Source organism: Nerophis lumbriciformis, linkage group LG09 (genome assembly GCF_033978685.3).
Source record: "Nerophis lumbriciformis linkage group LG09, RoL_Nlum_v2.1, whole genome shotgun sequence".
In the NCBI taxonomy this organism is placed as follows: Eukaryota; Metazoa; Chordata; class Actinopteri; order Syngnathiformes; family Syngnathidae; genus Nerophis; species Nerophis lumbriciformis.
The window spans coordinates 14,336,355-14,353,215 of NC_084556.2; the positions used below are offsets into that span (position 1 = coordinate 14,336,355).

The 16,861-nt window shown below is 41.7% G+C and overlaps 1 protein-coding gene across 1 annotated transcript in view; it reads right to left on the reverse strand.

Annotated features, from left to right (window-relative positions):
• Nucleotides 1-16,861, reverse strand: part of gabra6b (gamma-aminobutyric acid type A receptor subunit alpha6b) — a 78,924-nt gene that overhangs the window by 45,388 nt on the left and 16,675 nt on the right. Inside the window, exon 8 of the mRNA XM_061962525.1 lies at nucleotides 10,823-11,100. Coding sequence (XP_061818509.1) covers nucleotides 10,823-11,100 — 278 coding nt within the window. The remainder of the gene's footprint in view (nucleotides 1-10,822; nucleotides 11,101-16,861) is intronic.

Consider the following 16,861-nt stretch of genomic DNA (forward strand, 5'->3'; position numbering starts at 1 on the left):
AAACGACACGACAGCCAGCGACACGGGAGAAAGCGAGGACGAATTCGGCGATCGCCTTCTAACCAACGATTGGTATGTGTTTGTTTGGCATTAAAGGAAACTAACAACTATGAACTAGGTTTACAGCATATGAAATACATTTGGCAACAACATGCACTTTGAGAGTGCAGACAGCCCAATTTTCATCAATTAATATATTCTGTAGACATACCCTCATCCGCGCTCTTTTCCTGAAAGCTGATCTGTCCAGTTTTGGAGTTGATGTCAGCAGGCCAGGGAAGCTAGGGTCGATAGGGGGTTTAGCTCACTCGTCTGCGGGAACAAACTGCCGCCATTGCTTGCCGTGCTACCGAGGTCCTTTGTCCCTGAATTGCTCAGACACTCCGGCAGATTCAATGGGGGTCTGGCGGCAGATTTTTTTGACTTTATCGTTAGAAATGCATCTGCTTTGAGTGTTGCAGGATATCCACACATTCTTGCCATCTCTGTCGTAGCATATCTTTCGTCGGTAAAGTGTGCGGAACAAACGTCCAATTTCTTGCCACTTTCGCATCTTTGGGCCACTGGTGCAACTTGAATCTGTCCCTGTTCGTGTTGTTACACCCTCCGACAACACACCGACGAGGCATGATGTCTCCAAGGTACGGAAAACAGTCGAAAAAACGGAAAATAACAGAGCTGATTTGACTTGGTGTTTGAGAAAATGGCGGATTGCTTCCCGATGTGACGTCACGTTGTGACGTCATCGCTCCGAGAGCGAATATTAGAAAGGCGTTTAATTTGCCAAAATTCACCCATTTAGAGTTCGGAAATCGGTTAAAAAAATATATGGTCTTTTTTCTGCAATATCAAGGTATATATTGACGCTTACATAGGTCTGGTGATAATGTTCCCCTTTAAGTGTCATCAAAGAACTGCCTATCTATATGTAACTCACCTGGTTCAGTCCCTACTTTTTCAGTTCTGTCAGGGACTCGAACACGGGTCGTCCGGCATGAGAGACGAGCGTGCTTGCAACCGAGCTAAAAGCCCGAGCTATTAACCCGATAGCTAGCACTGCTCTTGAGGTTGTCAGAGAGTGAGTTTTACCACATACACATGGTCCAGCCACACTGGCTAGCCTATGTTACTCTCACCCCCAGAAACCACACTCTCATCCGGATCACGGCACCACTTACCCACCTGGTTATACCGGGGCGGTATAGCTCGGTTGGTAGAGTGGCCGTGCTAGCAATTTGAGGGTTCCAGGTTCGATCGCCGCTTCTGCCAACCTAGTCACTGCTGTCCTTGGGCAAGACACTTTACTCACCTGCTCCCAGTGCCGCCCACACTGGTTTAAAAAAATGTAACTTAGATATTGGGTTTCACAATCTAAAGCGCTTTGAGTCACTAGAGAAAAGCGCTATGTAAATATAACTCACTTCACTTCAGTCCCTGCTTTTTCAGTTCCGCCCGGGAATTGAACATGGGTCGTACGACATTAGAGATGAGCATGCTAGCTACCGAGCTAAAAGCCTCTTAAGGTTGTCAGGGAGTGAGGTTTACCAACGTACACAAGGCCCAGCCACACTGGCTTACCTACAGTCGTGGTCAAACGTTTACACACACTTATAAAGAACATTATGTCATGGCTGTCTTGAGTTTCCAATAATTTCTAAAACTCTTATTTTTTTTGTGATAGAGTGCTTGGAGCACATACTTGTTGGTCACAAAAAACATTCATGAAGTTTGGTTCTTTAATTAGTTTATTATGGGTCTACTGAAAATGTGACCAAATCTGCTGGGTCAAAAGTATACAGACCGCAATGTTAATATTTGGTTACATGTCCCTTGGCAAGTTTCACTGCAATAAGGCGCTTTTGGTAGCCATCCACAAGCTTCTGGCAAGCTTCTGGTTGAATTTTTGACCACTCCTCTTGACAAAATTGGTGCAGTTCAGCTAAATGTGTTGGTTTTCTGACATGGACTTGTTTCTTCGGCATTGTCCACACGCGCCACAAGTCAGGACTTTGGGAAGGCCATTCTAAAACCTTAATTCTAGCCTGATTTAGCCATTCCTTTACCACTTTTGACGTGTGTTTGGGGTCAATGTCCTTTTGGAACACCCAATACCCAACCTTCGGGCTGATGAGTTCAGGTTGTCCTGAAGAATTTTCATTGTCCCATTTACTCTCTGTAAAGCACCAGTTCCATTGACAGCAAAATAGGCTCAGAGCATAATACTACCACCACCATGTTAGACGGTAGGCATGGTGTTCCTCACCTTTTCTCCTCCAAACATATTGCTGGGTATTGTGGCCAAACAGCTCAATTTTTGTTTCATCTGACCACAGAACTTTCCTCCAGAAGGTCTTGTCTTTGTCCATGTGATGTCAGATGAAAAAAAATAAGAGTTGTAGAAATGATTGGAAACTCAAGACAGCCACGACATTATGTTCTTTACATGTGTATGTAAGCTTTTGACCGCGACTGTATGTTACCTTTACCTCAATTGCATGATGCAACCGCCTAATGTCTCTCACAGATCGACTGATTATCGCGCAAGTTTAGTATGTTTTATCTGAAAACAACCTTGTCCCGAGATGAAAGTGACACAATATATTATCAATGCAAGTTTTATTTTGTCTTGTATAAACAACTAACAACTGTCTTTTCAAGAAAAAAGTCATTTGGAGCTTTGCAAGGATAGGAGATGTAGGGATGGAGCGCTTCCCAAAATCCACAATTTGGATCTCGCCAGGATTCTTTGGACACGGTTTTCCGTTCGGTTCAGTGTTGTTGTTCTTTTTGACACCGCAGGACACCACTGAGTGGTACCTCAACTTACGAGTACCTTAACTTACATGTATTTCAAGATCAAAGCTTTGTCTCAGCTTTTTGTTATGCTTTAAATTGCGGGCATAACTTGAGTTACGAGCGTTTTCACTGCTGTTTGGACTATTTTTTGGTCCTCACTCACAGCCAGAGACCGACACAATCTTGCTCTCCAACCACCGGAACTATGTTAAATTAGTGAGAAGCAGAAGAAGCGGATGACAGAATCAGAAAAAACAAGCCATTAAAAACCTTTTCTACCAGTTTCCCGACTAATTCACTGTCTTGACTATTTCAGTGTTCTCCAAATTGACTAATAGCAAAGTATGGCCACACATGTATCTACTGTGACATTAGACAAGTGCACTCAGCCAAGAACGCTCAAGACAGTTCATAACATTTTTTGGACAAAATGTATCTAGATTTTCTGAAAATCAACCTTCCACAACCAGAAAGAGCGAATTAAAGAGGACCTGATATGCAAAATAAAAATGTTTACCAATTGGTACCTGTTTTTGTGTATTTGGGATCTACATAAATCCTGCAAAGTTGAAATCAGTCCATGGAAGCATGGCAGATATATTTATTAAACAATCTTGCCTTTCTACTTTTCTCCTCCAAACGAACCGTTTGGAATTTGCACAACTTGTGACTTTTTTCCAATATGTGACGTCGGGGAATATCTCAATATATGGTAGACCAGGGGTCACCAACCCGTCGTTTGCGATCGACCAGTCGATCTTTGGGACCCTAACTGTCCATCACGATAATATTATAATAATAAATATTTATTGAAATTACATCACTGACACCCCCAAGAGTGATCAATACAACAACAGCCAACAGGCACGCATTTTAACCCCTGAACACTACCGCACGTCTCTCCTCTCTCTCTTCAGCCTCTCATCCCGCGGCTCAAGACACCACGGCCACATCCCCCCGAGCACAGCCGCACACTTCACCCGCTCGTCTCACAAACGCGCATAGAATGAGGTGCACAAAAATCATCGAGCTGCAACAATGCATTAAAGCTGACTTTTGCAACAAATTGGACATTTTAGAACATCCAACATCAAACAACTCTTCCTTCAACCACAACCATCATCACTCGCCTGCGACAAGAGGCTAACAAACCAAATACTAGAGCCCGTGAACATTGCTCCAAAGTACGGATTTTTGTGTTGATTTATACATACAAAAGTAAACGTAGACATATGTAAAGGCAGTAATATATGTTAAAACAAGACTTCCCCGCTTATCCCCTCTATATCACACAGGAAAAACCCACCAGGTGAACAGCGGGTATTGCAACTTCCCACGCTGACATAAGACAGCCATGTGACTCGTGTGCCTTATGTGACCATAGGATGAACAATTATAGTACAGAATTAAGACTGTAGTGGCCAAATTTTTTTGTGGTCCCCATTATTTAGTAAAGTACCGAAAAGTATCGAAATAATTTTGGTACCGGTACTAAAATATTGGTATCGAGACAACACTAGCCCCGAAGTACATCAGCCCAGGAGGGAACGTCTCCCCCTGCGCTCCCCGACCACGGTCTGGGAGCCGAAAGCAGGAAAGGTGTAACATACAGTTTCCATCTTAAAGATCTAAAAAAAAAAATATTTGGAAATGTCCGACGGGCCAGAAGGAAACGCTTAACGGGCCTTAAAGGGCTCCATATTGTTGATCTACATCAACAATATGGGGACGGCGTGGCGAAGTTGGGAGAGTGGCCGTGCCAGCAACCTGAGGGTTCCTGGTTCAATCCCCACCTACTACCAACTTCGTCACGTCCGTTGTGTCCTTGAGCAAGACACTTTACCCTTGCTCCTGATGGGTGGTGGTTAGGGCCTTGCATGGCAGCTCCCGCCATCAGTGTGTGAATGTGTGTGTGAATGGGTGAATGTGGAAATAGTGTAAAAGCGCTTTGAGTACCTTGAAGGTAGAAAAGCGCTATACAAGTATAACCCATTTACCATTAACAGTTATCTTCTACAGCTGGTGTGGCCAAAGTGGTCCGTGACTCATTTGTCATTGGCCCAAAGAACATTACAAAAAAAAGAAAAAAACATTTGTAAAAAAAAAAAATATATATATATATATATATATATATATAGTACAGGCCAACCGTTTGGACACACCTTCTCTTTCACAACACAACTGATGGCCCCAACCCCATTGATAAAGCAAGAAATTACACTAATCAACCCTGATAAGGCACACCTATGAAGTGAAAACCATTTCAGGCGACTACCTCTTGAAGCTCATCAGTTATTTCACCTTTTTTTGTTAAGTACATAACTCCACACGTGTACATTCAGACTGGCTCATACTTGCACATTCATCCTCCGCTGTTGCCATTTGTAATACAAAGTCTATAGTTATAACTTTTATATGTCAGTAGACTTGATGTGGGAATGCTAAAAACATCAAAACATCTTTGACATCTTAAAATGTGCATCCATCTCATTACCCAACCATTGTAACAAAGAGGGAATACATTATCACAGACACTGTGACACATGGTGAAAACTAACCCAATCACGGGAGTTGGTTGTCACAATGTTATTCTAATGGAGAAAACTTGTGTTTCAGAAGAAGTATAAGTGTGTTGACAAGTTGACAAATAGATCACTTAATGTATCTTAACAAAAAGTGAGTAAATAACAGGAACAGAAAACACACCTTAAAGCCCGCCTACTGTAGATGTGATAGATATGAATATATACAGTCACGATCAAATCTTTACATACACTTATCTGACCACAGAACTTTCCTCCAGGTCTTATCTTTGTCCATGTGATGTCAGATGAAACAAAAATTGAGCTATTGGGCCACAATACCCAGCAATATGTTTGGAGGAGAAAAGGTGAGGCATTTAATCCCAGGAACACCAATCCTACCGTCAAGCATGGTGGTGGTAGTATTATGCTCTGGGCCTGTTTTGCTGCCAATGCAACTGGTGCTTTACAGGGAGTAAATGGGACTATAAAAAAGGAAGATTACCTCCAAATTTTTCAGGACAACCTAAAATCATCAGCCCGGAGGTTGGATCTTGGGCGCAGTTAGGTGTTCCAACAGGACAATGACCCCAAACACACGTCAAAAGTGGTAAAAGAATGGCTAAATCAGGCTAGAATTAAGGTTTTACAATAATCTTCCCAAAGTCCTGACTTAAACATGTGGACAATGCTGAAGAAACAAGTTCATGTCAGAAAACCAACACATTTAGCTGAACTGCACCAATTTTGTCAAGAGGAGTGGTCATAAATTCAACCAAAAGCTTGCCAGAAGCTTGTGGATGGCTACCAAAAGTGTCGTATTGCAGTGAAACTTGCCAAGGGACATGTAACCAAATATTAACATTGCTGTATGTATACTTTTGACCCAGCAGATTTGCTCACATTTTCAGTAGACCCATAATAAATTCATAAAAGAACCAAACTTCATGAATGTTTTTTGTGACAAACAAGTATGTGCTCCAATCACTCTTTCATAAAATAATAAGAGTTGAAGAAATTATTGGAAACTCAAAACAGTCATGACATGTTCTTTACAAGTGTATGTAAACTTTTGACCACGACCCGTATGTGGCAATCTATATGTGACAACCAACCCCAACCGGAATGTTTTGCTAGCATCAAGCCAAACAACCTAGTAACAACTAGTTAGATAGATGATAACAAACAAAATTAAAGCTTTCCCTTCACACGTTTTAATGCCTAGAAGACAAATTCTGAAAAGCAGAATATTTACAATTTCGCATTAAAAAGTCCTCTCACTTCAAGTTCAGCCATCTTACTCTAGGGAAGACTACGTAGGTGAGCTCCGATCGTAATTTTGTAAATGTGTACAGTAAACCGCAGCCAAGCGAGATGCAGTGAGTGTGACAAGCGACCCCGTTCTCCCCTCCTCCTGTAACATTTTGAACTATACCAATGTACACTAACATTGATTTTACGATAAGACATCAGCCCAGCAACCTCAGCCATTACTGCTCCAAATCTCTCAGACAGTACATTTCTGGAAAAAGTAATACAAATGGTGATTTTCCTTTAAATAAAGTCATGACCAAACAAATGCAAAGTGAGTGACACAAATGTGTCCCCTGTTGACACACAGCTAAATAAAAAACATTTTGTGTTTCTTTTTTAGGAGGGTTAAACATGCTAACAATGTATTCCTATGACAAACGGAACAATAACAAAACCCATCAATTGAAATCTGCCCAATATATCCTTCTTATCCGCACATCTTCATATAATTCCTTCTTTTCACCTCCAAAAATGGTGAATTAAGTCAGTGGTCCCCAACCTTTCTGTAGCTGCGGACCGGTCAGCGCTTGAAAATTTGCCCCATGGACTGAGGGGAAGGGGGGGGCGGCTGTCATGGTATTTTTTTTTTTTTGTCATAAAGAAATACAATCATGTGTGCTTACGGACTGTATCCCTGCAGACTGTATTGATCTATATAGATATATAATGTACTATATATATTGTGTTTTTTATGTTGATTTAATTAAAATAAAAAAATGAAAAATAAAAATAATAATTTTAATTTCTTGTGCGGCCCGGTACCAATCGGTCCACGGACCGGTGGTTGGGGACCACTGAATTAAGTGACACAACACCATGACATGTATGTCAAAGCAACTTAATTTGACATCTTTCTGCTCAGCTAAACACCTTTTTTCCCCGTTACAGTGTATTTTAGGGTTTTATAAATATTCCAGCAAGAAACATATCATGCACTATCTTGACTCTTCTGGAGCCATTTAAGAAATCCTGTGGCAATCAAAACCGTTTGACAGACATTTGGCTTGTCTTTTGTTGATGCTCAGCTAAACAAAGGTCCCCTTTTGTTTCCCGTAAAAAAATATTTTACGGTTTTGGGAGACATTCGAGCAATCAGCATATCATGTACTGTCTTGACTACTCCAGCGTCATTAAAGTACTCTTGTGGCAAGCAAAATAGTTAGACAGACATCTGGCAAATTTTCTGTCGACGTTTAGCTAAACAAAAGTGTTTCTTGTAAATTGTATTTTACAGTTTTGGAGACACTGGAACAAGCAGCATATCATGCACTGTCTTGACTACTCCAGCGTCATTAAAGTACTCTTGTGGCTATCAATATAGTTTGACAGACCTCATGTCAATTTTTTTGTCGACGTTTAGCAAAACAAAAGTCACCTTTTGACTTGAAATTTGTTCTAACATGCCAGAGGCTGTTCACCTTGGAGACCTGCTGCGGATATGGGTACGGCCTGGCGCGAGATTTACAAAAGTCACCTTTTGTTTCCTGTAAAAAAATATTTTACAGTTTTGGAGACACTGGAACAAGCAGCATGTCATGCATTGTCTTGACTATTCCAGCGTCATTAAAGTACTCTTGTGGCAAGAAAAATAGTTAGACAGACATCTGGCTAATTTTCTGTCGACGTTTAGCTAGACAAAAGTCACCTTTTTGTTTCCTGTAAATTGTATTTTACAGTTTTGGAGACACTCCACCAAGCAGCATATCATGCACAGTCTTGACTATTCCAGCGTCATTAAAGTACACATGTGTCAAGCAAAACTGTCTGATAGACATCTGGCACATTTTCTGTCGACGTCTAGCTGAGAAAAAAACTACTTTTGTTTTCTGTAAAAAAATTATTTTACGGTTTTGGAGACACTCCACCAAGCAGCATATCATGCACTGTCTTGACTATTCCAGCATCATTAAAGTACTCTTGTGGCAAGCAAAATAGTTAGACAGACATCTGGCTAATTTTCTGTCGATGTTTAGCTAGACAAAAGTCACCTTTTTGTTTCCTGTAAATTGTATTTTACAGTTTTGGAGACACTCCACCAGGCAGCATATCATGCACTGTCTTGACTATTGCAGCGTCATTAAAGTACACTTGTGTCAAGCAAAACTTTCTGACAGACATCTGGCACATTTTCTGTCGACGTCTAGCTGAGAAAAAAACTACTTTTTTTTCTGTAAAAAAATTATTTTACGGTTTTGGAGACACTCCACCAAGCAGCATATCATGCACTGTCTTGACTATTCCAGCATCATTAAAGTACTCTTGTGGCAAGCAAAATAGTTTGATAGACATCTGGCAAATTTTCTGTCGACGTTTAGCTAAACAAAAGCGTTTCCTTTAAATTGTATTTTACAGTTTTGGAGACACTGGAACAAGCAGCATGTCATGCACTGTCTTGACTATTCCAGCATCATTAAAGTACTCTTGTGGCAAGCAAAATAGTTAGACAGACATCTGGCTAATTTTCTGTCGATGTTTAGCTAGACAAAAGTCACCTTTTTGTTTCCTGTAAATTGTATTTTACAGTTTTGGAGACACTCCACCAGGCAGCATATCATGCACTGTCTTGACTATTGCAGCGTCATTAAAGTACACTTGTGTCAAGCAAAACTTTCTGACAGACATCTGGCACATTTTCTGTCGACGTCTAGCTGAGAAAAAAACTACTTTTTTTTCTGTAAAAAAATTATTTTACGGTTTTGGAGACACTCCACCAAGCAGCATATCATGCACTGTCTTGACTATTCCAGCATCATTAAAGTACTCTTGTGGCAAGCAAAATAGTTTGATAGACATCTGGCAAATTTTCTGTCGACGTTTAGCTAAACAAAAGCGTTTCCTTTAAATTGTATTTTACAGTTTTGGAGACACTGGAACAAGCAGCATGTCATGCACTGTCTTGACTATTCCAGCATCATTAAAGTACTCTTGTGGCAAGCAAAATAGTTAGACAGACATCTGGCTAATTTTCTGTCGACGTTTAGCTAGACAAAAGTCACCTTTTTGTTTCCTGTAAATTGTATTTTACAGTTTTGGAGACACTCCACCAGGCAGCATATCATGCACTGTCTAGACTATTGCAGCGTCATTAAAGTACACTTGTGTCAAGCAAAACTGTCTGAGAGACATCTGGCACATTTTCTGTCGACGTCTAGCTGAGAAAAAAAACTACTTTTGTTTTCTGTAAAAAATGTATTTTACGGTTTTGGAGACACTCCACCAAGCAGCATATCATGCACTGTCTTGACTATTCCAGCATCATTAAAGTACTCTTGTGGCAAGCAAAATAGTTAGACAGACATCTGGCTAATTTTCTGTTGACGTTTAGCTAGACAAAAGTCACCTTTTTGTTTCTTGTAAATTATATTTTACAGTTTTGGAGACACTGGAACAAGCAGCATGTCTTGCATTGTTTTCACTATTCCAGTATCATTAAAGTACTCTTGTGGCAAGCAAAATAGTTAGACAGACATCTGGCTAATTTTCTGTCAACGTTTAGCTAGACAAACGTCACCTTTTTGTTTCCTGTAAATTGTATTTTACAGTTTTGGAGACACTCCACCAAGCAGCATATCATGCACTGTCTTGACTATTCCAGTGTCATTAAATTACACTTGTGTCAAGCAAAACTGTTTGACAGACATCTGGCACATTTTCTGTCCACGTCTAGCTGAAAAAACAACAACTTTTGTTTCTTGTAAAAATGTATTTTACGGTTTTGGAGACATTCCACCAAGCAGCATATCATATACTGTCTTGACTATTGTAGTAATGTTGTGGCAAGCAAAATAATTTGACAGATATCTGGCTCTTGTCTGGCTTTTGTTGATGCTTAGCGAAACGAAATTGACCCTTTGTTTCCCTGTAAAAAAATTATTCACAGTTTTGGATACCATACCATACTATACCCACTTTATAGGGCGCAGCATATCATGCACTATCTTGAGGGTCAAGTGCCCTCAGACAAGTTTGCTCATTTTAACAATTTTTTTAACAAAAACCTAACTTAAAGTTCCAAAAGTAAGCCTGTCATGACCACACCCAGGCGATCTAAGCAAACACCTTTGGCAGAGTAAAATATAAATGTATGAAATAAATCTGTTAAAGGACTACTGTCTTTTCTAATGTCATTGTACATTTGTCTGTTTGATTGGACATTGACACACGCTAATTTTGGTGAGTAAGACACTTACCAAGGAGACCTCTCCATCATTTCCTGCGGCGGCAGCTGGGGTGGCAGCTGCAGCTGCGGCCTCTTGAGCGGCCGCCTTCATGGCCGCCGCCTTCCGCAGCTCCCGGTTGGCTTGCAGCGTGGAGAAGTAGTTGACTGCCGCAAACTCGATGAGGGCGGAAAAGACGAAGGCGAAGCAAACGGCGATGAACCAGTCCATGGCGGTGGCGTAGGAGACTTTGGGGAGGGAGTGGCGAGCGCTGATACTGAGCGTGGTCATGGTCAACACGGTGGTGATACCTGCGTACGGGAAAATGCTGCTGTTGTCATGTTACCACGGTAACCAGATTGATGTAATTAGGTGCACATAAGGTTGTTTTTTTGTTCCAGTGACTATATTTGTATTTCATTGAATCACCATAATGTCAAGACAGGTGGCATTTGAGCTCAGTGTGGAGTGCCAGAATGTCACTTCAGGGGTAGCTAATCTGTCCATGACACAATCAGCCATGCAGTGGCCGAATTGGCACCACAATAACACAAGCTAAATTATCTGCAGAATAGAGATGGATAGTGACATTTTGGCATTTGAAAGAAGAAAAAAAACTATTATTTTTGCATGAAGGCTGCTTACTTTATTATTTACTTAAACATTTTTTCCTCCCAAAAATATAATCAAATTTAATTTAAGGATGATATCAAATTAAATACAGTTATATTAAAATAGATTTAATTTAGTAGGCAGTTTTGATAACATACATGATTAGTAGGGCTGTTACGATCAGGGTCTTAATGCTGCTGATTCCAATACCGATCATCCATGAGTGAGTTTGGCCGATACCGATACCAATTATATGGATTAACTGTAAATTGTATTCTATTGACAGTTCAACAATATCAACACAGTATTTAAACTAGTTCATTTTATTGCATACAATTGTTTGAGCATAACGAAGTCAATCGTACACAGCAACTAAACAAAAGCAAAAACTATGGAAACATTATTGGAGCAAAATAATTTGCAAAGGTGTATCTCATTCTGAGCGCGTGTAATCCAATTTGCGTGCATGTGTACTAATTCGTGTGTCTGTCGATGAGGTGGCGACTTGTCCGGGGTGTAGCCTGTCTTCCGCCCAAACTCTGGCTTATTAGTGATTCCCAGAGCCCAAAAAAAGTCTGCGGGCTATAGAGCGTTTTCTATTCGGGCTCCAGTACTATGGAACAGTTAGAGATGCTACCTTAGTAGAAGCATTTAAGTCCCATCTTAAAACTCATTTGTATACTCAAGCCTTTAAATAGCCCCCCTTTTTTTAGACCAGTTGATCTGCCGTTTCTTTTCTTTTCTCCTCTGCTCCCCCCTATCCCTTGTGGAGGGGGAGACACAAAGGTTCGGTGGCCATGGATGATGTGCTGGCTGTCTAGAGTCGAGACCCGGGGTGGAGCGCTTGCCTGTGCATCGTTTGGGAACATCTCTGCGTTGCTGACCCGTCTCCGCTCGGGATGGTTTCCTGCTGACCCACTATGGTCTGGACTCTCACTATTATGTTGGATCCACTATGGACTGGACTCTCACAATATTATGTCAGACCCACTCGACATCCATTGCATTCGGTCTCCCCTAGATGGGGGGGGGGGTTACCCACATATGCGGTCCTCTCCAAGGTTTCTCATAGTCATTCACATCGACGTCCCACTGGGGTGAGTTTTTCATTGCCCTTATGTCGGTTCTGTACCAAGGATGTCGTTGTGGCTTGTGCAGCCCTTTGAGACACTTGTGATTTAGGGCTATATAAATAAACATTGATTGATGAATGCAGCTGACATAGGTTCCAGCACCGCCCGTGAACCAGAGAGGGACAAGTGGTAGAAAATGGATGGGCTGGATATGATATCAATCCGAGTGTATGTATTCAGATTTGTCCCTAATCAGAAAAAACACTCAAATGGCTGTCGACTTACACGTTACTTTTGCGAGACTTCTGCCGTATACGATTTTAGCGCGCACATCCTGATTTGTGAGCGTGTAATACAATCATGGAAGACCCCACGCATTTTAAACCAATCAGAAACAATGTATAACTTAAGTGCGTGAACAAGAGACGCCAAGACCCGCTTTACGTTGTTTCTGATTGGTTTAAATGGTGTAGTGTCTTCTGTGGTTGGTTAAATGGAGGCACAGTGGATTGATGGCTTGGTCTGAGATTAGTGATTTTGATTAATCAATCAGAGTTACTGGAACTACGGAAAGCTGCGAAAACCAAAGTTTATTATTATGAAAATAATCAAAATGGATATATTTGACTATTTGATTTTTAAACAAAAATAAAGCTAAAAAAAAACCTTTTTGACCTGATGATTAGAAACGCTAGCTCAAGGCACTAAGTTAGTAGCAAAAAGAAAACCCTGTTTTTCTGGAAAAAACATAAAATATGCAATTCTTTCCCCAAAACATTTTTCTTTGCAACTGAGTGCAAAGTCCACTATATAATATTTGCAATTGCATTATTCATGTAAATACTTGATGCTGCTCTTTCATCCTGCATTACAACGAGCTATCCATCCATCCATTTTGTAAATAAATGATAAATGGGTTGTACTTGTATAGCGCTTTTCTACCTTCAAGGTACTCAAAGCGCTTTGACACTACTTCCACATTTACCCATTCACACACACATTCACACACTGATGGAGGGAGCTGCCATGTAAGGCGCTAACCAGCACCCATCAGGAGCAAGGGTGAAGTGTCTTGCTCAGGACACAACGGACATGACGAGGTTGGTACTAGGTGGGGATTGAACCAGAGACCCTCGGGTCGCGCACGGCCACTCTTCCACTGCGCCACACCGTCCCGTACCGCTTGTCCCTTTTGGGGTCGCGTGGGGGTGCTGAAGCCTATCTCAGCTGCACATGCTAATGAAACGAAATGTCGTTCTTATCTGTACTGCAAGGGTAAAATTTGAATGACAATAATAAGAGTGGCGTGTGGGTTAAATTGCGTGACTGTCAAGTGTGAAGTTTGGGAGCTTTGAGCAAGTGTACGAGCGTGGTCCATCGTAGTTGACTTCAACAAAGAAAAACAAGAGCAGTGGCCGCAAGGCGCCGACACTTGTGTTGAGTATGGTAGGTGGTGGACAAAGAGCAGAAAAGGGTGGTGGTGATAGATGGGGCAATCCCAGCTGACGCCAACATCAGGAAGAAGGAACACTACTTGAGAAGTACCAAGGGTTGAGTGAGCAGCTGGAACGGATGAGTAAGGTCAAGGCTAGCGTGGTCCCCGTGGTAGTGGGGGCGCTTGGGGCAGTAAAACCCAAACTGGGTGAAAATGGCTTCAACAGATCCCAGGAACAACATCTGAAGCCTCAGTCCAGAAGAGTGCAGTCCTAGGAACAGCCAAGATACTGCACAGAACCCTCAAACTCCCAGGCCTCTGGTAGAGGACCCGAGCTTGAGGATGACACAGATACCACCCCACCGGGGTGAGAAGGATATTTTTTTTAATTGTATATATATATATATATATATCCATGCATCCATTTTCTACCGCTTATTCCCTTTGGGGTCGCTGGAGCCTATCTCAGCTACAATCGGGCGGAAGGCGGGGTACACCCTGGACAAGTCGCCACCTCATCGCAGGGCCAACACAGATAGACAGACAACATTCACACTCACATTCACACACTAGGGCCAATTTAGTGTTGTCAATCAACCTATCCCCAGGTGCATGTTTTTGGAGGTGGGAGGAAGCCGGAGTACCCGGAGGGAACCCATGCAGTCACAGGGAGAACATGCAAACTCCACACAGAAAGATCCCGAGCCCGGGATTGAACCCAAGACTACTCAGGACCTTCGTATTGTGAGGCAGATGCACTAACCCCTCTTCCACCGTGCTGCTCCATATATATATATATATATATATATCAACATAACAAGGGGGTAATAGCTCAACAATCTATTTTTTATGCAAACAACACAACAACGTTACAGCAAGCTTATATCTCAACACGGACACGCACACAAAAGTCTCATTGGTGAGCTCCAAAACGTTAACCACCATGTTGCCACAATTAAAAACTGAAAAATTAAAATAACTTCCCTTGCATCTGCGAAGTATGTGGCAATGTTGAACAGAGTGAAAGACAATCAGTGACTTCACATAGTCACTGCTAACGTTAACACAAACTAATAGGATTTTTAATTGGCTTATGTCCGGGTAGTGCCTTCTCCTTTGCTGTCATAAAGGTTCGCTGTGGCATTATTTGCAGTGTCATTACAATTAAGTCTGGACACATTCAAAGTGTTCCTGATCACACAAAGTCCGACCAACGCAAGTTACGGCATTTGTGGAAATAAGCAAGTTAAAAATGCCGCTCGCCGTCGAAGCTCTTCGAAATGGTCGCGGCCTTCTGTACAGGAAGTGATGTCATCAAAGTAATGTCAGCCCCTGATGGCTTCAAGCGGCATGCAAAATAAATGAATGAATGAATAAATCAATGGAGCATTCCTACGCCGACACACAAAGGCATATTTGGCACGATTTAAACGTTCGCAAACAGAAAAAATAGCGAAAAGAGGCGTTCGTAAAGTGTAAGTCTTTTTCAAATGATGTATTTATATTATTTATTTACAGCAGCAGTAGCAGTAGGAGTATTCTCGGTTGGACAACTAGAATGCTGACTTTGAACATCCCTTTTTGGGAACTGTTAGCAAATGAGATTCCTAATTGAGTTTCATCATGACAGTCGGCAGGACAAAAAAGTAATAAGAAACTGCTGCCTCGACTTTCTCCAAATTCGGGCTGTGCCCATTTCATTAGTAGCACAGGAAATTAGAAGGGACCTAATGTGACATAATAATGTCCCTTTTGGTTAGGAAACCTTAAAAAAAAAAAAAACAAGTACACCCGCTTCTGACGAGCAATGCTGACTGTCTGAAGCTTAAGCACGCTGACAGGGATGGAAGAAGGGGCTGCCAGGGTAGCAGTGAGAGGCAGGAGAAAGAAAGGAAATGAGGGGGCGACAGAGGGGGCTGATGTTATAAAGAAGGGACAGAAATGAAATGCTTGAGGCGTTTATGGGCTTTTGTAAGAGGAAAAAAAACTCAAGGTACAAATTAGAATACACTCAATTAAGTCTGGGAGACTTTTGCTCAAGGGACTTTAAGCTTTTAGCGTGGATGTTGACGATGCAGTCCATAATATACAGTTGGCCTTAATGTACTTTGTTCATGTTATATAGCTTCGAGTCTACTCCATCTCTAAAATGCACCTCCCACCAGTGCACACACAAATGGAGGGCTTAGTCTAACCAAAAGCCATCAACTGTCTGAAGGAACTTTGGCATCAGAGCTCAATGTTGGACTGCTGGGAACTTTGGACCACAAATAAACTAAATTACTGTACAGCTCAGCCTCTAGGACAGTGTTTTTCAACCTTTTTGGAGCCAAGGCACATTTTTTTCATAAAAAAAATACGGAGGCACACCACCAGCAGAAAAGGTTAAAAAATTAAACTCCACCAGGTTGTCGTGCCTTATTTTGAGTTTGTTGTTGTTTCCTGTGTGTATTGCTTTAGTTCCTGTCTTGTGCTGTTATTTTGGTGACCCTTCCTGTTTTGTTGGTGTTCTCCTGTAGCAGCTTCACGCCTTCCTTTGAGCGCTGTTGCTCGCCCCTGCTTTGTTTTCGCAATCAAGACAATTTAAGTTGTGCGTACGCTATCCTTCTTTGTGGGGACATTGTTGATTGTCATGTCATGTACGGGATGTGCTTTGTGGACGCCGTCTTTGCTCCACACGCTGTAAGTTTTTGCTGTCGTCCAGCATTCTGTTTTTGTTGACTTTGTAGCCAGTTCAGTTTTACTTTTGTTTTACATAGCCATCCCTATGCTTCAGTGCCTTTTCCTAGCAGGACTTGCCTTTTGTTGATTTTTGGTTTAAGCGTTACATACCTTTTTACCTGCACGCTGTCTCCCACTGTGCTCTGCCTATTGGGATCACGACAAACCATCCTCGACGCGTTCCGACTTCTACAAAGCAATGAACTACCTGCTGCCACCTACTGATATGGA